Source organism: Schistocerca serialis, chromosome 8 (genome assembly GCF_023864345.2).
Source record: "Schistocerca serialis cubense isolate TAMUIC-IGC-003099 chromosome 8, iqSchSeri2.2, whole genome shotgun sequence".
Lineage (NCBI taxonomy): Eukaryota > Metazoa > Arthropoda > Insecta > Orthoptera > Acrididae > Schistocerca > Schistocerca serialis.
This window is the reverse complement of record NC_064645.1, coordinates 341,831,937-341,854,430: the sequence shown is the minus strand read 5'-3', so window position 1 is coordinate 341,854,430 and position 22,494 is coordinate 341,831,937. Positions and strand designations below refer to the sequence as shown.

General features: G+C 42.1%; 1 protein-coding gene across 2 annotated transcripts in view; it reads left to right on the top strand.

The window, feature by feature from the left end:
* The window catches only part of LOC126416787 (protein phosphatase 1 regulatory subunit 14C), a 552,076-nt gene that overhangs the window by 335,670 nt on the left and 193,912 nt on the right, over nt 1-22,494 (top strand). The window contains exon 4 of one of the 2 annotated variants that reach the window (XM_050084652.1): nt 11,408-11,449. The exons of the other annotated variant lie outside the window; for it this stretch is intronic. Within the exon in view, the coding sequence (XP_049940609.1) occupies nt 11,408-11,449 (42 nt within the window). The remainder of the gene's footprint in view (nt 1-11,407; nt 11,450-22,494) is intronic. 2 annotated transcript variants of the gene reach the window in all.

Sequence of the window (22,494 nt, the reverse complement as noted above, 5' to 3'; positions counted from 1 at the left end):
CTTCCAGTGCAAATCTAATTTCATTTAAACTTCCAGTGAAATAACTGAGCGACGGTAGCATATCTCGTAAAGCATGTCTCTTAAAACGCCACTTTGGTACTCCTGACGTATGGAATTTCTGCTGATTTCCGTGGCGTCCATAAATACTTTCATGGCGTAGGCAAGGCTGTGCGTTTAAAAACATTATCGACTTTTTTTCCTTTTCTCAGTCTCGTGAAATGGAAGCATGTACTCCGCCGCTAATGACCTTGATGTCGACGAGGCGTTAGCCTAATGAACCCTTCTCCGAGCACACATGCAGCATTACAAGAAACATGAACTCCCAAACAAGTTACAGAGGTAGATAGGTAAAGAAATAGGCGACGAAAAAATAGTCTGGGGTTCTGTCACGAAAAGGTTACCCGAAGGGGACGGGAATCTATATATGTGTTGTACATGTATAGACGTTCAAAACATTGCTATTACAACAAAAAAAGAACGCGTTTGTCCATCCCTGCCCTTTATACAATCAGTTTTTCGGCTTGGTATTAATTGATATAGTTGTTGGAGTCCGTCCTGGAGAATATCGTACCAAATTCTGTCCAATTGAAGCGTTTGGTCGTCAAAATCCCAAGCTGGTCGGAGGGCCGCGCCCAAAACGCTCCAGACGTTCTCAATTGGGGAGAGATCCCGCGATCTTCATGGTCAAGGTGGGCTTTGGCAAGTACGAAGGCAAGCAGTCTCTCGGCGTGTTCGGGCGGGCATTATCCTACTTCTGTCCGGGGCGTCTCCACACACGTCTTCGGTGGTCTTTGGAGCTCAGTTCGTAGCCGGACACATCACTGAAATCAGTACTACTGCCGGCCGGAGTGGCCGTGCGGTTCTAGGCGCTACAGTCTGGAACCGAGCGACCGCTGAGCGAGGTGGCGCAGTGGTAGCACACTGGACTCGCATTCGGGAGGACGACGGTTCAATCCCGCGTCCGGCCATCCTGATTTAGGTTTTCCGTGATTTCCCTAAATCGGTCCAGGCAAATGCTGGGATGGTTCCTTTGAAAGGGCACGGCCGACTTCCTTCCCCATCCTTCCCTTATCCGATGAGACCGATGACCTCGCTGTTTGGTCTCTTCCCCCAAACAACCCAACCCCCCCAACCCAAAATACGAGCGACCGCTACGATCGCAGGTTCCAATCCTGCCTCGAGCGTGGATGTGTGTGATGTCCTTAGGTTAGTTAGGTTTAATTAGTTCTAAGTTCTAGGCGACTGATGTCGCATAGTGCTCAGAGCCATTTTTCAGTTCTACTCCGGTCAGTGAGATTCTAGACCGAAGACGTTCATCGCAGGTTTGCATGGATTAAGTTACAAATTGCTACCGCTTCTCCTGTATTCACCCGACCTGCAGCCCTGCGATTATATTTTACTTTCAGACATGAGGAATTGGCTCGCAGGTAAATAATTATCAGTTGAGGTGGTCTTCGTCGACGTATGTTTATTTTAGACAGATTCATTTTTTAAGCTAAGAAGTGAGTGGGACGTCGGGGAACACGTATGTCCCTAAAATGGGCTATGTTGAAAAATATGTAATTGTTATTAAAAATATGGCATCTATATTTCTAACACCGGTATTTATTGAACTGTCTTCGTAGTGGACACCACCTTATTACAAGAGCATCTTCCACGTTCAACTGTGCTTTTGTCAAATATTAGTAGAGCTAAGGCACTCTCATTCTCAAGCTAATATATCGTATCCGCCGCAGAGAAAACATGATGTGTATTAAAAACGCTGCGTGTACACACAGTTAAAGAATGCACTCGCCACATAATATCTGGAAATTTTGGTTGCTGCTATTGATGTTGTTGTTTTGGTGGGCTTGAGTCCGAAGACTAGTTTTATGCAGCTCTCCAGGCTATTCTGTCCTTCAGCCTCTTAATTTCTACGCAATCGCTGCAACATACATCTATTTAAATCTGCTTACTTTATTCATGCCAACGTATCCGTGTACATTGTTTAGACCCTTCCTCCACGCCCCCCACCTCCCCCCCCCCCCCACTTACACACACACACACACACACACACACACACACACACACACACACACACACACACACACACACACACATTCACTTCCCTCAATTTCAAAATTGACGATAACTTGATGCATCAGGAAGTGTCCAAAGAACCGATCCTTTCTTCTAGTCCAGTTATGTCACAAATTTATTTTCTACCGCGTTAGATTCGGTACCATCTCAACTAGTTTTGCTATCCGTCCACGTAACATCAGCACTATTCTGTAGCATCACATTTCAAATGCTTCTCTTTTCTCCTTGTCTGAAACGCTCATTCTTCACGTTACACTTCCGTACAAGTCCATGCCACGAACAGATAGAAGAGACTCCTTAACAGTAAAGTTTAAATTCGATGATACTACGTATCAGTATCTCTCTCTCTCTGAAATCCTTTCCTCGCTCTTCCAGGTCTGCATTATATACCCTCTCTTGTTCGGCCGTCATCAGTTATATTACTGCTCAACTAGCAAAATTCATTACTAATCTGTGTCTCTTTTCCTCTTGTAATTCTCTCAGCACAGCCTAATTTTATTGGACTATATTCCATTACCCCCTTTTTTTATTTTTGTTGATATTCATATTGTAATCTCACAATCTACTTTGGGTATGACAACAAAATTCTTTCAGTGTATCTTTTCTGTCTGGGCAACGCCAGCTACATTCGTGGCGTCCGCTGTCTGGTGAATCAGAATAAGGTCTATCGTCTACATTTTGCATTTGCCGCTCAAGACAGTTTCCTTTCAGAAAGCTGACAATGCTAGCTTTAGGTGTCGGTGCTTTCAGTTCAAGAGTGAGATGCAGACGTATCGGATGTGCTTTACTGGCGCCCCACTCGTTTTCTCGTGGACTTCGTTCCGCCTTCGATCTCGTTTCTTAGAGCAAGGGGACGCGATGAATACACAGGGGGCTCACGTAACCACGATAAATTGCGTTGGCTCTCTCAGCTGAAAGGCGGAGCTGCGACTCCGTCGGGCCTCTCGTAACACATACGAGTATTCACATGTAGTGCCAGAGCGCTGCTTGTTCCGAGTGCCCTCGTCTTTTCATACATATTATGACGCTACCGACAACCCCAACGTCTGCCTACCACCGCTGTCATGTGTAAGCACATCACTTTTCTTTTCTTTAAAGGCGAGGCCATTAGCGCCCAGTAAGCCCATCATGGTATATCGACAAGTTCTACCGGGGCTCTTAAGCCTCTTATGACACAAATAAATACAGATCGAAAATGCTCACCAGACAAAATTTCTATATTTTGATTTACTGGTACAAAAAACCTCACGGTCTAAAACGGAGGATAGGTAGGAAGAAACGATGACAGGCATGTTAAGAACTGATGGGAATGATAGAAATGCAAATATATGGATTAGGGAATAGGCTATAGTGGAAGGCGTAATTGTGACTGTAATAAAAATAAAATAAAGGTGGGGTGATGGTAGATATATGGCCAGTCGAAGCTCTTTATCGGATTGCAAGAAATAAGGAAAGACTTAATGACTGTTCACTCTGCAGTGTAGTGTGTGCTGATTTGAGGTACCTTGGTAGATTAAAACTGTGTGTCAGACCAAGACTCGAACCTCGGACATTTGCCTTTCACGTTAAGTGCTCCGTCGACTATGCTATCCAAGCACGACTCACCATCACAGCTTTACTCTTACCAGCAAGTTTCAAATCAACCCACACTCCACTCCAGTTTTTCCATTCTGGAAACCATCCCTCAGGCTGTTGTTGTTGTGGTCTTCAGTCCTGAGACTGGTTTGATGCAGCTCTCCATGCTACTCTATTCTGTGCAAGCTTTTTCATCTCCCAGTACCTACTGCAACCTACATCCTTCTGAATCTGCTTAGTGTATTCATCTCTTGGTCTCCCTCTACGATTTTTACCCTCCACGCTGCCCTCCAATACTAAATTGGTGATCCCTTGATGCCTCAGAACATGTCCTACCAACCGATCCCTTCTTCTGGTCAAGTTGTGCCACAAACTTCTCTTCTCCCCAATCCTATTCAATACTTCCTCATTAGTTATGTGATCTACCCATCTAATCTTCAGCATTCTTCTGTAGCACCACATTTCGAAAGCTTCTATTCTCTTCTTGTCCAAACTATTTATCGTCCATGTTTCACTTCCATACATGGCTACACTCCATACGAATACTTTCAGAAATGACTTCCTGACACTTAAATCAATACTGGATGTTAACAAATTTCTCTTCTTCAGAAACGCTTTCCTTGCCATTGCCAGCCTATATTTTATATCCTCTCTACTTCGACCATCATCAGTTATTTTGCTCCCCAAATAGCAAAACTCCTTTACTACTTTAAGTGCCTCATTTCCTAATCTAATTCCCTCAGCATCACCCGACTTAATTAGACTACATTCCATTATCCTTGTTTTGCTTTTGTTGATGTTCATCTTATATCCTCCTTTCAAGACACTGTCCATTCCATTCAACTGCTCTTCCAAGTCCTTTGCTGTCTCTGACAGAATTACAATGTCATCGGCGAACCTCAAAGTTTTTATTTCTTCTCCATGAATTTTAATACCTACTCCGAATTTTTCTTTTGTTTCCTTTACTGCTTGCTCAATATACAGATTGAACAACATCGGGGAGAGGCTACAACCCTGTCTTACTCCCTTCCCAACCACTGCTTCCCTTTCATGTCCCTCGACTCTTATAACTGCCATCTGGTTTCTGTACAAATTGTAAATAGCCTTTCGCTCCCTGTATTTTACCCCTGCCACCTTTAGAATTTTAAAGAGAGTATTCCAGTCAACATTGTCAAAAGCTTTCTCTAAGTCTACAAATGCTAGAAACTTTGGTTTGCCTTTCCTTAATCTTTCTTCTAAGATAAGTCGTAAGGTCAGTATTGCCTCACGTGTTCCAGTGTTTCTACGGAATCCAAACTGATCTTCCCCGAGGTTGGCTTCTACTAGTTTTTCCATTCGTCTGTAAAGAATTCGTGTTAGTATTTTGCAGCTGTGACTTATTAAGCTGATAGTTCGGTAATTTTCACATCTGTCAACACCTGCTTTCTTTGGGATTGGAATTATTATATTCTTCTTGAAGTCTGAGGGTATTTCGCCTGTTTCATACATCTTGCTCACCAGATGGTAGAGTTTTGTCAGGACTGGCTCTCCCACGGCCGTCAGTAGTTCCAGTGGAATATTGTCTACTCCGGGGGCCTTGTTTCGACTCAGGTCTTTCAGTGCTCTGTCAAACTCTTCACGCAGTATCATATCTCCCATTTCATCTTCATCTACATCCTCTTCCATTTCCATAATATTGTCCTCAAGTACATCGCCCTTGTATAGACCCTCTATATACTCCTTCCACCTTTCTGCTTTCCCTTCTTTGCTTAGAACTGGGTTTCCATCTGAGCTCTTGATATTCATACAAGTCGTTCTCTTATCTCCAAAGGTCTCTTTAATTTTCCTATGGGCGGTATCTATCTTACCCCTAGTGAGATAGGCCTCTACATCCTTACATTTGTCCTCTAGCCATCCCTGCTTAGCCATTTTGCACTTCCTGTCGATCTCATTTTTGAGGCTATGGCTAAGCAATGTCTCTGCCGTGTCCTTTCTTCCATGAGCGCTAATCCCACAATATGCAGGAGAACTTCCATGAAACTTCCTGGCAGATTAAAACTGTGTGCCCGACCGAGACTCGAACTCGGAATCTTTGCCTTTCGCGGGCAAGTGCTCTACCATCTGAGCTACCGAAGCACGAATCACGGCCGGTACTCACAGCTTGACTTCTGCCAGTATCTCGTCTCCTACCTTCCAAACTTTACAGAAGCTCTCCTGCGAATCTTGCAGAACTAGCACTCCTGAAACAAAGGATACTGCAGAGACATGGTTTAGCCACAGCATGGGGGAAGTTTCCAGAATGAGATTTTCACTCTGCAGCGGAGTGTGCGCTGATATGAAAATCTCATTCTGGAAACATCCCCCAGGCTGTGGCTAAGCCATGTCTCCGCAGTATCCTTTCTTTCCGGAGTGCTAGTTCTGCAAGGTTCGCAGGAGAGCTTCTGTAAAGTTTGGAAGGTAGGAGACGAGATACTGGCAGAAGTAAAGCTGTGAGTACCGGGCGTGAGTCGTGCTTCGGTAGCTCAGATGGTAGAGCACTTGCCCGCGAAAGGCAAAGGTCCCGAGTTCGAATCTCGGTCGGGCACACAGTTTTAATCTGCCAGGAAGTTTCATATCAGCGCACACTCCGCTGCAGGTGAAAATCTCATTCTGGAAACTTCTATGAAGTTTGGAATGTAGGAGATGTACTGCTGTGTGGCCAGGTTGAGTGGTGCTTAGATAGCTCAGTTGGTAGAGTTTCTTGGAAATACATAATTATGACCTCAATGTTGATAATCTCACCAGACAAAATATTTTCGCCCCCCTTTAAGAAAGCACACTAGTCGTTATGAAGCCCTGTAATAGTGTAGAACTGGTATTAGGTGATCATGTGGTCCTCCACTGCTGACGAAATTCAACGCAGTGGCGTAGTATGTATGTGTGAGGTGGTTGTGAGGGATAAGCACTGTAATATGGGCGACCTGGAGACTTGGAAAAATTGCAGAAAGGAGGTATGTGACGACTTGCCCATTAGCACACCATGAATAAAGCTTGGCTTCAGTGAACCAAACAGCAGAGAAACTAGACATTACCTGACAGAGGACACGCAAATGGTTGGTTATGATGTGTTCAAACACTGGAAGGCATCAGTTCCATTCACAACCCAATAAGAAATTTAATTGGCAGTGTATAGAGGGTGCAGCGCAAGCCTTAAGTGATTATGTGATGTTTTGGAAGTGTTTTTCATACCATGACTTGGGCCCACTCGTTCAGATTACTGTGAACATAAATGAGGATGTTTATTTCAACAATAGCGTATTCCCCACAGCTTCTCCCATGTATGTTTTCAACAGATATGTTAAGCACACATCCTCCTTCCCTTCTCTGTGTCCATCTCTTCCTCCCTTCCTCCCTCTGTCTGTCCACATCACCCTCCTACCTCAATCCCCATTCTCTCTCTCTCTTTCATCTCTCGCTCCCTCTCTCATTGTCCATTTCTTCCACCCCACTCTCTGACAATGACCTCCTCCATCCATCTCAGTCTGTCCCCCAGCCATTCTCAGTGGCACTTGTAGCCCCTGAAAAACGTTCAGTAAAGCATGCTGATGCTACACCTACAACGAACCTGTCATACAGGGCAGTTTACACATCAGGGGCAGCCTAAATGTCAGGGGCTAGAAAACCTCTTCTTGCCCCTGACATGCTGACTGCCCCACGAAGCAGATTGATTTGGAAGGCTGACAATGTTCCCACTGAACATACCTGTTGTGCAGGGCAGCATAAGCACCAGGGGCCAGAAAATACCCTTTTTGCCTGTATCTCCACTCTTATTGTAGCTAGGGGGTTGTAGATCCCGCAGTGCTGGTACGCATGAGGCTGGCTGTGTATGTGCCCAGTATGGTTAAAATTGATCAAGGTGTTTGGGTGGAGATTGTGGACATACACATACACACACTACTTTGTATACAGGGTGATTCAGCTGCCCCTATTGCTGTTGTTCCATACAGACCATAGTGCTACAGCTGGCCTTCACAAACCACACATGCGATTTCCATAGTCTGTTGTCCCTGTGCACAAGCTGTTATTCCTACAGAAAAAAATGAACAGGACCTTTTAGCAGGAAATTTAATGGCCTTAAATTTTGTACTGGGATACATTTTTGGTAGCAACTTTAATTTTTGAATGCCCTTCAAATGCACCCACACTAAGAGCCAACTGGTCAGGATTTCTGATACATTCTTAATGGCACTCCCTCCTACCACTGTACAAACATTAGCAACTGTATTAATTATTTTCCACATTTGACCTATTTTCATCTTCATTGACTGGTCTTATGATGCCACAAACTTATTTGAGCATTTACATATTGTAAAATTTACGTTTGTGTAAATTTTACATAAGCATTTCGTGAATTTAAACAGCATAAAATAAACAATTGCATCTTTGCGTTTGTCAGGCTGCGTGACTACGAAACTAATGTGCTTGTAAGAGTTTAAGTTTGGATAGAATTGTACACATAATTAGTTTTTACATAGTTTTTGCAAAAGTCATTTTTCTTTTCTTAACCTCACAGCCATGTTTAAATTAATAATAACTAAATGACTGTTGGTTCTGGTGGCGTAATAGCCCAATCAGTGGACATAAAAAAAGTCGAATGTTGGGAATAGTTCGTGTAGTCGGATATTTTTGTACATTGGTAGGACGGAGTGCCACGAGCAACATGCTAGAAATACTGACTGGTGAGGGCTGGTTGTGGGGTGGAGGTGCGTTTTGGAGGTCACTTTTGTACGAAATCTTGAGTAACTTGAAAACCGTTGCCTCCAGTGAAAATATATCCAAGCACAAAATTTAACTGCATTAAATTTCCTACAGAAAGGTCTTCTTAACGTTCTGTAGGACCTACTTAGCGATCGAGTGAATATGGAAATCTCGCGCGGGTTTATAAAGACCACTCATAGCATTGCAGGTTGCATAAAACGGCAGTGAGAAGGGCAACTGAATAACTCGTATATGACAGACTGGTGACCACATGTTGACCTTTCTTCTATATCTTCGTGGTATGTGGGCTGTGGATACTCCCGTCTTTCAAGATGACAGCAAAAATGTTCGCAGAACTGTGCGCATACGTTCTTGCTTTGACCAGCACTCACATATAATGTCATACCTCGCCCGTCTCGCTAAATCATCCGATCGAAACCTCATAGTAAACGTCTGGGGCTACTTGGAACAGCCAGCCGGGGTGCTACAGTCTGGAACCGCGCGACCGCTACGGTCGCAGGTTCGAATCTTGCCTCGGGCATGAGTGTGTGTGATGTCCTTACGTTAGTTAGGTTGAAGTAGTTCTAAGTTCTAGGGGACTGATGACCTCAGAAGTTAAGTCCCATAGTGCTCAGAGCCATTTGAACCATTACTTGGAACAGTGTGTAAAACGTAGCAGTCGGCATTCCCGCAATTTGGTAGATCTACCGGATCTCGTCGAATTGTGGCCTTTACCAAGGCTGTAGGTGGACAAGGTATTAGCGTCATTTCCATGTCGGTGACTGCCTTGCATAAGATCGCACTGAAATGGAACGTAATTCGTTTTCTCTCCCCCCTCTAATTATGTGGCCAGTTTGCTGGGTTGACCTGTTGAGATACAGTAACACTTGGGGTTAAGCAAGTGAAATGTTACTGAAACAATGTGAAAGGCATCTCCTTCAACGTGGCGTAACGTCGGAGACAAAAGTTAAACTTTAGTGCAACGAATCTGAAATTTTAATTGGCTCATTTGTGACTGAACATGATCTCATACAGGTTGTGATAATGTGAAGGCCAGTAAAACAACGTGATAGCTGGGTTAGTTCTGTCAGTCTGTGTCGAATCACGTCTGTTTGTCATTTTTCAACTTTGGTAAGTTTTTGGTAGACTGAGTAAGTATTTTGAACTGCGTGTGTAGGGCCATGCCTAGGAATGCACTGTGATGTTACGGCCAACGTTCCGATTGAAGACAGATTTACTATTTTTTTTACTATAGGTCATTATAGACTAGAAGACGCAAACTCTGCAGTTTTTATACGAAATATAGTGTAATAACAATAGAAGATTTCGACTGTCTATCCAGAATACTGGTGTTCCAAGTTTACACAATAACTTTCACGATACTGTTTAAATTCCATAGAAATATTGGGAACACTCTGATACGAACTACACTAGCTGGTTGGAACCATAGAAGCACGTTATTTCTTCCCCCGACATCCTCCTTCGGCCTGATTTAGTAATGGTTCCAAAATTTAGGGTAATGATTGATATAATTCAGTGTTAGGACGTGCGCATAGGTTCTTTTGTCTGAACTTTTTGCCATTAAATTTTAATGTTCAGTTCATTCTCCCAACAAGAAAGTGTATATTTGTTTTTCTCGTTTCTTCCCGCATCAATCTGACACGATGACCCAATCCAGCGGTGTACAATGTTGATGTAATCGGATCAAACCTGACCTTAGCGTAAAATCAGATTATTCATATTGAGATATTTTAAAAGTACTGTATAAGAACTATTAAGTGAATGTACTGCAGTATTACTTGACTGCGAAGAAAATTTGTTGTAGTTTCCACCGCAAAAGCAAGAACATACAAGTTTCAGTGAACGCAAACAAAAGTTGTTGGTAGAAGAAACATTGTGATTTCAAATCCATTTCACAGTTTGCAGTACTTCAGTGGAACACAATTTCCTACGGCAATCACATCATTAACGAAGGATGCATCTTCAGTATTCATGTTAAAGATTTTCGCAAACAATAAAATAAATTTTCAATAACATTTGTTATTTATTCAATGAAGAGCACTTGTTTGAATGTTTTTTCGAACCCTAAAAAACACTGAAACAGTTATTGCTCTTACAAAGTTGTTATTTGTCTGTCACGTTGTTCTTCCACGAAATTCTGTATGAAACTTCGCGAAGGGTTTTATCTAGCCGTAACAAACTGATGTTGACTGAGTTGTAATTGGTATTCACAGTTCACAACGGTGCACCAATTACATGCCGATCATTACTCGCTACTACGGCGTAATCACTCCGTGCAACTCTAACAAATAGCTGAAGTTGAAGCCTCATTATACTAGTGATTAAAAATTGATAGGCTTATTTCATACATTGTATACTAACGTAATTTTAGTGTATTATATGATTAAAACATTTCCTTGTACTTCTCAGTAATTCGGATTCCACTTTATTTATTAATTACACAGCCTTCGTTTTTGGAGCATAACTTAAACAAAATACGTTGTTACGTCGTTAATATCTTTTACGTCCTTAAATTAAAATAACTTCAAAACTGTGGATTATTCTGTAAAAATTACACACGTTTCTATAACCAGTAAACTTTGCACTATTAGTCAGTGTTGATCAGTCTTTCACCAATTTATTTTAGGTACGTACTACTATGGAATTCTAAATTCAGGCTATTCTGTAAAATGAATGTTCATCGACAGAACTAACTGCACCGTAGTAGTCAGCATTAAATTAATGATTTAATAATATTTTGGCTAACTCATACTGTGAAACAATTTTTATGTTTACGAGGTAATTGTTGTCCGTAAATAAATTGCAAAAAGGAAAGAAAGCGTTTATTTACGTTCGGAGTGACATGAGGGCAAGTGGAAAGCTCCACTTAGCTACGCTTCAGTCTGATGGGACATACTAACATATAGTTTACCGTGCGTACGTGTTTCTGCTTGCGCTGAAGAACAGTGATGTTCTGTCTTTTATCTCTTATTGACATGTATAACGTCTCTAATGTTCTGTTTTTCTCGTTTTGCAGGTGAGTACAGCAGTCGAAGCTCAGGAATGCGCCGCCAGCATCGTAAGTAGTAGCTCTTGGTGCGCTTGCTTGCTGCCTACGTAATTTTCAGAAATTCTGCACATGTCTTGCTAAGGTAGGCCAGACCCTGCGACCACCGATTTACACCAGCTTCGACATACTGATCGGGAGTCATTCCATAGTAACTCTTGTGAAACGGTTTAGATCATTACGTTCTCAGCATCGGAAAAAAGGGCAGAAGTGATGACGAATTATCTGTTTCTGTGTAGATGTAATAGAACACTCGTCACTAAGGAAATTTGCTTTGTACATCTCAGGCGATTAACCTAATGGAGGATTAACCATTTCGAACTGTAAAATTATAGATATACGGCATTCAAGGAATAGGCCTGGGCTTGTTCCGACTGGCCGACTGCTGGTACAAAAAATTATGAGAAGCTGTCTATGACTGGGGCGTGTTATCTGCTTGTCAGCAATCCTCCTTGCCGTTGCCGCCAGTAGATTCGTGCTGGAGATGCCGCTGCTTCTTTATTCTAGCAGCTACTCATTTGCCCTCACAAGGCTGAGCGGATACCGTTCGAGGAATGCCTATCGCAGAAAAAACCTGAGGACGTGCCGGGAATGGAACATGAGTCTTTTTGAAGCGAAAGCAACGATGCTAATTTTCTTTTCCTTTCTTTCTATTTCTTCGCCGTTTTTCTCCTGCAGTTGTGTGCGCGTTTCCCATTACCTCTCCAAAATTGCTTCGATGATAACTATACTTTCTCCCTTTCTCTTTCTCCTTTTTCTTTTTTCTTTCTTTTTACTAAGAGTGTATCAGTCATCCGACCGACGTTGAGCTATCGTTCCAGCAGCCTTTCGGCCATAGAGGCTATCGTTCGCAGATGTACGTATTGAGGAAGGCATTCGTTATCTGACAAGATATTGTAGTCAACTTCGGGGCGTGTGGACCCGGATTTCACTTTCGACAGTATTTTTTACCATTTGGCAAAAGAATGAAAGCTGACCCGAAATCTGTGTACTGTTATTTTAAAATAAATAAATTTCAAATTCTACAGCTACGTATTCACAGCGTCCGTAATGGCTTTACAGTTTATTGAAGATATTTAAATCCCTCTGTACGACTACAGGAAAGTGCGTATTTTTGTCGTGAAACTTATTTATTTTTGTTGGTATGAAACATCATAGTGGTTTTTACTGAGAAGTATTTCAAATTTGGCTTGCTTTCTAGATCGAAAAACACGTCGTTTCAAAAGATAATGAAGTGTGACATCACTTATGTATCATATATCCGATTTTCGCTCACACCCTGAAGTGTCTTCTGGTTCCATACTTTTGAGGTATTCCCTCGTTTGGCACCACTATTTCTTGCCTGATCTCACATTTATTTGCAGCACTACACATTTCTTGACGTGAAATAAGACCTAATATAGATCAACGAAAACCAAAACTAGCGGTGGAGTTCACAAAACTATTAAAACAAAGACACGTTTAGCCAAAGGTATACAAAGAAAAGAGAATGGTTCATTATTGCGTCGTATTTTACGTCAAGAGAGGCGTAGTGCTGCAAACCGATGTAAAAGTAGACAAAACACAGCAGTGTCAAATGAGGGAATAGCTCACGAATAAGCGAAAAGGCGCCAGTTCCTGATGTAATTGAAAATCAGACGTAAAATAGCGAAAGTAAAATCACATAATATCATTTGTAACGAACTGTTTTCAGGTCTAGAAAAAAAGGCAAATTGTAACTATATTTCATAAAATACCCCAAATACTAAATAACTTCCGTTCTGAATTGTGACAATAAAAAACAATCTTCGACAAAACATGTTTGGGCCTCGGTGGAGAATGTGTGTTATTTTGTGTTTCAATTTACTTTGACAGTGGATCTATGTTATTGGTCGATAATTGAACTCTGCTAAAATTGTGAGTTGCCCTGTTCTTTCGTGATGATGCCTCACACGATCTGCGAACAAGTTCTATGGTTAAAGATGTCAGCGATAATTACGTAATACTACACTTGATTTTACATTTTCCATTCTCTAAAAAGGTTAATAATTTTCAAAGGGAAAAAGAAAACAGAAATAAACTACTATCTACGCAGATTATGCTGTCAAAAATCGTAGACACGTACGTTCAACACTTTATTCCAGTTCGCAATTAAATTAATTGTGTTAAAGATACCAATATACAATTTCTGCGGCAGCTTTCATTGTCTATTTAAAACTAAATAATAGTGGAAGAATTTGAACCCAGTTTACACAGAGATGACGAAAGTATGGAATAGTTCCTAATATCGTGTCGGACTTCCTTTTGCCTGCCTTAGTGCAGCAACTCGACGTGGCATGGACTCTTGAAGTCGTTGGAAGTCCATACAGAAATACTGAGTCAAGCTGCCTCTGTAGCCGTCCATAATTTAGAAAGTGTTGCCGGTGCATGTTTTGGTGCTCGATGGAAGTCATGTCTGGGGATCTGTGTGGCCAGATCGTTGGCTCGTCCAGATGTCCTTCAGACCAATCGCTCACAATTGGGCCCGATGACATGGCGCACTGTCATCCATAAAAATTCCATCGTCCATCGTTATTTGGGAACATGAAGTCCATGAATGAATGGCTGCATATGTCTCCCAAGTAGCCGAACATAACCATTTCCAGTCAGTGATCGTTTCAGTTGAACCAGAGGACCCAGTCCATTCCATGTAAATACAGCCCACACCATTACGGAGCCACCACCAACTTGTACAGTGCCTTGTTGACAAGTTGGGTCCATCGCTTCGTGGGGCCTGCTCCACACTTGAACCCTACCATCAGTTCTTACCAACTGAAATTGAGACTCATCTGACCAGGCCACGATTTTCCAGTCGTCTAGGGTTCAACCGATATGGTCACGAGGCCAGGAGAGACGCAGCAGATGATGATGTTAGCAAAGGCACTATGTTTAGCTTAGTTTTAGTTTTAGGTATGTAATGTTCCGTAGATCATTTTCCCAATTATTTTATCGATATGACGTGGAACAAGTCAGATTACAAGGTGTATATATATACACACATGAATAGTGCTAATACTAATATTACTGAAATTTTTAGTTCTACGCATGCAACTACATTTAGAGGTACATTTTTTTTTACCATTTCTGAAACAGAAACTCGTCCACGTACTAGAAGGAGTTGTCCAAAAGATATGATTTTAAGTTAGATTTAAAACTTGATCTGCTACCTGCCAGACTTTTATGTTGTTAGGCAAATGATAAAAGATTTTTGTTGCTGAATAGTGTACTCCTTTTTTGAGCAACTGACAGCCTCAATAACGGATAGGAAAGGTCATTTTTCCCTCTAATGTTGTACGTATGAACATCACTCTTCTTCGCGAATTGAGATGGATTATTTGTAACTAATTTCATTAGCGAATATATGTACTCTGATGGTGCAGTTAAAATACCTAACTCCTTGAAAAGGTGCCTACCTGATGTCCTTGGGTGAACACCACAAATTATTCAAATTGCTCTCTTTTTTGCATTCAGTACTTTATGTCTAAGTGGTGAGTTACCCCAGAAAACTATTCCATAAGACATTATTAAGTGGAAATATGCAAAGTACTTTAGGAGGCTGATCTGTTTATTACGAAGATTAGCAATTATACGAAGAGCGGAAGAAGCTGAACTTAGTTGTTTGAGAAGCTTAGTAATACGCTTCTTCCAGTTCAAGTTGTCGTCAATGTGAACATCCAAAAATTTGGATAAATCTACCCTGTTAACTGAGCCCTGTTCATGTGCTACATCAATTGTCGATATGACTCTATTCGGTGTACAGAACTGGATATAGTGAGTTATTTCAAAATTAAGGGAGAGTCCATTTTTTGAGAATCACTTAATAATTCTTTGAAAGACATTCTTAACAGTATCTTCAGCCGCTTTTTCCGGAATGGGATTTATTATAACACTCGTGTCACCCACAAGAGTACTAGTTCCGCTTGCTGAATGTTAAGCAGGAGGTCATTCACATGAATAAGGAACAGCAGAGGACCTAAAATTGAACCTTGTGGGACTCCCTTTGTGATAACTCCCCAGTCACTAGAATTTACTACCCTCCCAACATTATTTGTGCTAACCAGCAAAACGTTTTTACTTTCTGTTCTTTAGTTATGATTCAAACCAGCTGTGTGTATAGCCTTCAGTTCCATAAAACCTGAGTTTTTCTAAGAGTGTGACATGATCCACACAGCCAAATGCCTTGGATAGATCACAAAAAATACCAACTGGCGATAATTTGTTATTTAGGGCTTGTAGTATTTGATGGGTAAATATGTAGATAGCATTTTCAGTCGAGTAACCCTTCCGGAATCCGAACTGTGACATGCTGAGCAAATTATTTTCACTTAAATGTGACACTACTCTTGAGTACATAACTTTTTCGAATGTTTTAGAAAATGAAGTCAGCAACGAGATTGGTCTATAATTATTTAAGTCACTCTTATCCCCTTTCTTATGAAGAGGTTTGACAATTGCGTATTTCAATCTGCCTGGAAAAATTCCCTGTGCGAGCGAAGAATAACATATATCGCTAAGGACTCCATTTATTAAATTAGAACAACACTTCAAAATTCTGTTAGAGGCTCCATCAACACCATCTTTTAAGAAATCCACATAAATATCACTGCAAACCACTAACTGCTCCTTTTTGTCTCACAGGTAGCTCAGTAATGCCTCAAGATTTTTCATGAGTAGCTGAAAGTTACCTTGAGGAGATCTGTAGATTGTTACAATTACTATGGAAGTATATTGCAGTAGCAGCTCACAAGCACATGCTTCAAGGATCTGATCTACACAAAAACTATTTGTTCTCCATCCCTGCGGTTACATGGTATTCAGAGACACACAAAACATCTATACCTTCAAAATTTACCCCATTTTCTAGGCACACAAGAAGCTCATCTAATTTTTCAGTCCTCTAATGTTCTGATAAAACACACCAATTTTATTTCTTTTGATACTGCTACAGACATTATGGCACTGATCTCGATCGTTCAGTGAAACCCGTCAGCTACTGCATTGTCCGTGATGAGAGGTAACGCCTGAAATTTGATAGGCACACTCTTGACTCTGTGGTCCTCGGCATATTAAATTCCCTAACGATTTCCTAAATGGAATGTCCCATGCGTCTAGTATCAACTACCATTCCGCGTTCAGTGTCTGTTAATACCCGACGACCGGCCGTAATCACTTCGGAAACCTTTGCACATGACTCAGCTGAGTGGAAACGACGGCTCCGCCAATGCACTGCCCTTACACTTAGTGTACGTGATACTACCATTGTCCGCATATGTGCATATCGCGATTTCATGAGTTTTGTTACCTCAGTGTAGGTTAGGTTAGGTTAGTGTTGTTTTAACGTCCCGTCGACAACGAGGTCATTAGAGACGGAGCGCAAGCTCGGGTTAAGGAAGGATGGGGAAGGAAATCGGCCGTGCCCTTTCAAAGGAACCATCCCGGCATTTGCCTGAAACGATTTAGGGAAATCACGGAAAACCTAAATCAGGATGGCTGGAGACGGGATCGAACCGTCGTCCTCCCGAATGCGAGTCGAGTGTGCTAACCACTGCGCCACCTCGCTCGGTACCTCAGTGTATAATACTTGGTCACTGCCCAGTTAACAAGGAATTTTCTCCTCAAGAATATCTGCAACCGATTCTCTCTCTCTCTCTCTCTCTCTCTCTCTCTCTCTCTCTCTCCCTCCCTCCCTCCCTCCCTCCCTCCCTCCCTCTCTCTCCCTCCCTCCAACACTGACGTATAGAAACCTAAGCTCTTTCATACCCTTTTTCAGTAACCTAAGGCGAGTCCACCGAAGCTGTTCGATATCGATGGGTTTTGGCTCTTCCGTGTTAATTTAGTGTGCTACAGCTACGAACGAATCATATTGGCAGAAATAAAAATCTTCGAAGTAGTCCCCGTTTCATTGTACGAAAAGTAAATTAACGCTGCTGAAGTTATCATATGGTGAGTACATGTAGCTTTAGGCATACTAGATCGTTATAAGCTGTGATAGTTGTGAAACCAACTAGTTGGGCATTACAACTGTTACGCATTGCAGAGTGGGAACTCTACTGTGGAGATTTCGTAGATTTTGTTGGAGACCGTATTTCATCTTAGAGATGCAGTGAGGTTCATGAGAGGTTCAGCTTCATGTTCCGGGAGTAAGGCAGAACATTAATCAACAAAAATTTAAACACCGCTAAATATATAATGTCTCCAGTGCATCTGTGGTGATGTCAGCTTCTCCAGTTTTCCACAGCAGGAATCTGTTAATTGAGGATACCTGTGTACATAAACTGCTGACGAAAAGCGAGGTCATCTTCGGGTACACCGTATACTGTTGATGCAGTGTACTTCTGTTTCATAGCCAGATTTTTTTTTTTTTTTTTAAATCGTGCTATGTCTTACACATCAGTTATAGATGTCTTTGGTTCCGTATTCAATTTATAATGCTGTCGTTAAGTGACGAAGAGGTTTTCCTAAATCCTGAAACAGGACATGCGATGAAAGACGTAAATGTCAGGAAAGCAATATTTAGCTCTCACATTAATGAAGTCACAAAAGCAAATATCTTGTGCCGTTCAACGCAATTTTGCTGCTGCTGTCATACTAGAGTACATAATCTTACAGGCAAACAATACGTTTTAAGCAGACCCAAAAGTCTTCCGTCAGTAAAAACATGGACAAACAAACTGAAAGTAAATAAGTGAAATTACAATCTTCGATAAAATGCGGTGACGTTTGTAGTTTGTTTGTTATACGTGACCGAAAAATACTCACCTCGACAATTTACTAGAGAAGTTGCCTTCGAAAACGACATAAACAAAAATTTGATTTTAAAACAGTATAGGCCAGTAGCAGGAATTCACGTGTGGTGAACCAGGGAATTAAAAACACAATAAAATTCTTCAAAATGAGACAATAAATTCGTGAAAATGTACGAATACTTGTAATTATTGCTGGACTTACCTCCACAATGTGAATTTATTTCAAACAGGAAACTACCTGCGCCAGCAAGGCGGTGATGTGCAGAAAAAGAAACATCCGAAACTCGAGACCTACGCAAATTCTCTGGCGAAAAATGTGATGCATGTAGGCGCAAAATAAACTGCGATATTTTATGAAAAAGAACAAAATTTCGTTTCATAGTTTTGCTATAGACATGTCATATGTTTCTTCAAAAGAGAGAGAAAGGAAAAAAAGCGCAGTTGTCGCGTTTTAGAGTTGACTTTTTGAAATAAATCATTGTGACTAGCTTGGATTTGGCGAAGGTACATACTATAAGCCAGTGTAATGTGTTTACGTTCGGTGGTGCAACGTTTCGAGATCGTATCCGTGTTACGAAACTGAATCATCTCTCCGCTGCGTCGGAGGTCTTAACCCTGGCGAGTGACATTTTACACATATTTGCTTTTCGCACTCGCCATTGTCTATCTGTTTACTGTGAACGTAGTGTCAGGATTTAAATTTGCAATTGCCATTTAGGTGGCTGTTACCAGAGACGAATGTCAGGGTGGTTTGTGCAGTTTGTTGGCTGAGTGTTCTCCGTGCGTACTCCGTGAGGAAGTATGATTTATTCACTCTCAAATACGTCGACAGTCATATAATGTTGGTCACGGATCGGAATTGTGGTTTTGTGATACCTGTGTTGCAAACAGTCATAAACAGTTGAGTGACATTCACACGTTACATAAATGCTGCACTAAAGACATCAGTTTACTGATGCCTGAGCACAATAAGTCGTTTTCGTCGTGGTGAACTACTCACTGTTTCCTTTGGTAGCAAGCGGCATTTAGCCGTTAACTTCGTCCACCAGTTACTCTTGGGTGATTCAGAGATATAGGCGACTCCCGTTGAGAAGAAAATGACATTGCTGGGTTGTGTGGAGCCCGGTGCGTGTAATTGGGCGTACAGTACTGGTCTGATGGGTGACTCACACGCGTCCTTGCGCTGCTTCCGTCGACCACAGAATGGAAGGAGACGCTTTCACGTAACGTTCCTTTTACAGTCCTGCATATCCTCAGCTGAGTCATTTCCCGTTCTGCATGTTCTCGTGTGCGTGTCACAAGAGTTGTCAAGTTGAGGTCACATCGCCTCCTTTCAGCGTTGCAAATATGCGATCCCGAAAATAATCTGTCGTCACAATTTGTTGTGTGGAATATGTATCCGAATAGAAATTCTTTGGTAGCTGTTACGAAAAATAAAAATAAAAATGTTGCGCAAGCAATCCGGGAAAGAAAAAGACTGTTTAACTTTTGCAGTCTCAGTTGTGTGCAATATTATGTTGATGGTTTCCATGTTAAGTCTGCCTTATTATAAGGGGTATTCAAATGAAACCCGATCACCAGTGAAAAGTAACGAAAGATCTTATTAACTAAAAAATGTAGTTGTACACATACTCAAAAATAGTCGCCAAAACTGTTGCCACATTTATCCCATGGCGACATTAGCCGGTCGATTCCATAATTGAAGAAGCTAGTAGTAGGCTGCTGTCGGATCCAGGCCTGGACCCAGTCACACTCTTCGTCGTCCGTTGCGAATCGATGTCCGCGAATAGCTTGTTTTAGAGGTCCAGACACATCAAAGTCACACGGTGAAAGGTTGGGACTGTACGGTGATTGTTCCATTGGTTCCCACCGAAACTGCTGCAATGTCGTCTTCGCCACATTGCCCATGTGTGGACGGGCATTATCATGCAGAAGGATAAAGCCATTCGACAGCATTCCTCGGCGTTTCGACTTGATGGCTTGTCTAAGGTTGTGTAAAGTAGCTTGATAACGCTGGGTATTGATAGTAGTTCCCCGTTCCAGGAACTCGACAAGCAGTGAACCCTCGTAGTCAAAAAAGGAGGACATCATGATCTTACCAGAATTGGTGTGCACGATCTTTGATTTCTTTGGAGGTGGTGAAGTATGTTTCCAATGCTTGCTCTGACGCTTGCTTTCCGGTTCAGAATGGTGACACCATGTTTCGTCACCTATGACAATATGTGACAGAAAGCCGTATTCCTCCGCATGATAACGTTGCATATCGCTCAAAGACGGCGCTTTCGAGTATTCGGCTATCAGTTGGTGGGGAATCCACTGCGCACAGATGTTTCGAAAGTTCAACTGTTGATGATGTATTATGGTGTAGGCGGTGCCCGCGCTAATACCCAGTAAGCGATGGATCTCGTCCACGGTGTTTCTGCGGTTGTCCGAGCATTCACTTCCGCAACCATTTCCGGTGTGATAAGAAGCTAAGCCTCTCCAGGACGAGCATCGTCTTCCAGTGACTGGCGTCCCTCGAGGAATTGCTTGCGCCATTCCACAACACTGGAGCTTCTCAGACTGTACTCAACGTAAACAGCCCTGTCATCCGCCGATACATTTCACGGCCTCCAACTTACCTCCTCCGGCAAAATCGAATCACTCCTCGTTGTTCCTGATTACTCGACTGCATGTTCGGTAGTGGACGATAACATGCGTGACCACCTTCTCTTCGGCGTGGAACCACAGTGGCGCTACGCAACATCAAACGGTGCGCACGCGTCAGTCTTTCGACCAATAGATGGCGCCACCATAACCGCAGTTACATGGTGCCAGCTTACGTGGAAGGCAAAGGCAGACGCACTGACCAGGCATCATCAGTGACCTGAAATCCACACATTTTATAAAAATGAATGTTCCACATCCCCTCCTAAACCACTGGACCGACTTCAACCAAACGTGCTGTACATATCACTTACTGCTTGGAAAGAATCACTGTGGTGGTAAGAACCATCTTCCTATCAAATGCGTGGAGGTGGGAGTGAAAGAAAAAGTGTAGCCCACGACGCGCGAGTAACCAGACTCTACTCATCCGGTATTTGAGAATGAGAGCCTTAGTGACGTGTAACAGACATTCCAGATAATTTCAAACCAATACGAAACTTTTCCTCGGTGACACACCGTCGAAATGATGAAAAGATAAAATATCGCTTACTGTATTTTCACTGCTCGTGTATTAAAACTGTCGCTTCGCTCATAACATTTTAATTTTTTAATCCTTTACGAAAAATGTATTGGCGGCACACTTTGCAGACGGTATTCAAATGTACCACTGAATGCACCTGCAAAATTAGATCGTTGTGTGACACATAGTTGAGAAGTTACGACATCATAAACATATGTTTAAATGTACTTCATTATTAGTAGCTCTATTCGCAACACATTTTGCAGACAGTATCCACATGTGCGGCCGAATATACCTGCAAAATTCTATCGTTGTACGACACATAGTTCGGGAGATATGACGTCATAAACAGTGAGCTGCACGAAATCGAAACCGAAACTGTCGGCCGAAATTCGCTAGATATACTGGTGAAATATGTATAGAAATAAGTGTGAAATATGTAAAATACATGTGAAATATTTTTCACTTGTGCTTTTGCTGGCAAACCAATATAGATAAAAAAAATCCCCTGGATCGAAATTGACCAAACTTGGCACGTAGTTTACTTACTATCTGGAAAGAAATACTGTGGGAGTGTGAATCAGCAGCCTCCTATTTGGGTGTGGATAACGACGCGAAGAGAGAAGGGGAGAGTAAGAGATGGACAGACAGAGAGGGGGAAAAAGGAGACTGACAAATTATTGTTTCGCTGTTATTATGAACTGTTCAATATTGACTACTGGCAGGTTAAAACTGTGCGCGTGACCGAGACTCGAACTCGGGACCTTTGCCTTCCGCGGGCAAGTGCTCTACCAACTGAACTACCAAGCCTACCTTCCAAACTTCACAGAAGCTCTTCTGCGAGCCTTGCAGAACTAGCACTCCCGGAACAAAGAATATTGCGGAGACGGCTTTGCCAAGCCTGGGGCTGTGAGGACAGGTCGTGAGTCGTGCTTAGGTGGCACAATTGGTAGAGCACTTGTCCTCGAAAAGTAAAGGTCCCGAGTTCGAGTCTTGATCCGGCACATAGTTTTAATCTGCCAGGAAGTTTCATATCAGCGCACACTCCGCTGCAGAGTGAAAATCTCATTCTGTTCAATGTTAATGCCAACAGCTCTAAAACCGGAAGAAGAACACATTTAGAGCAG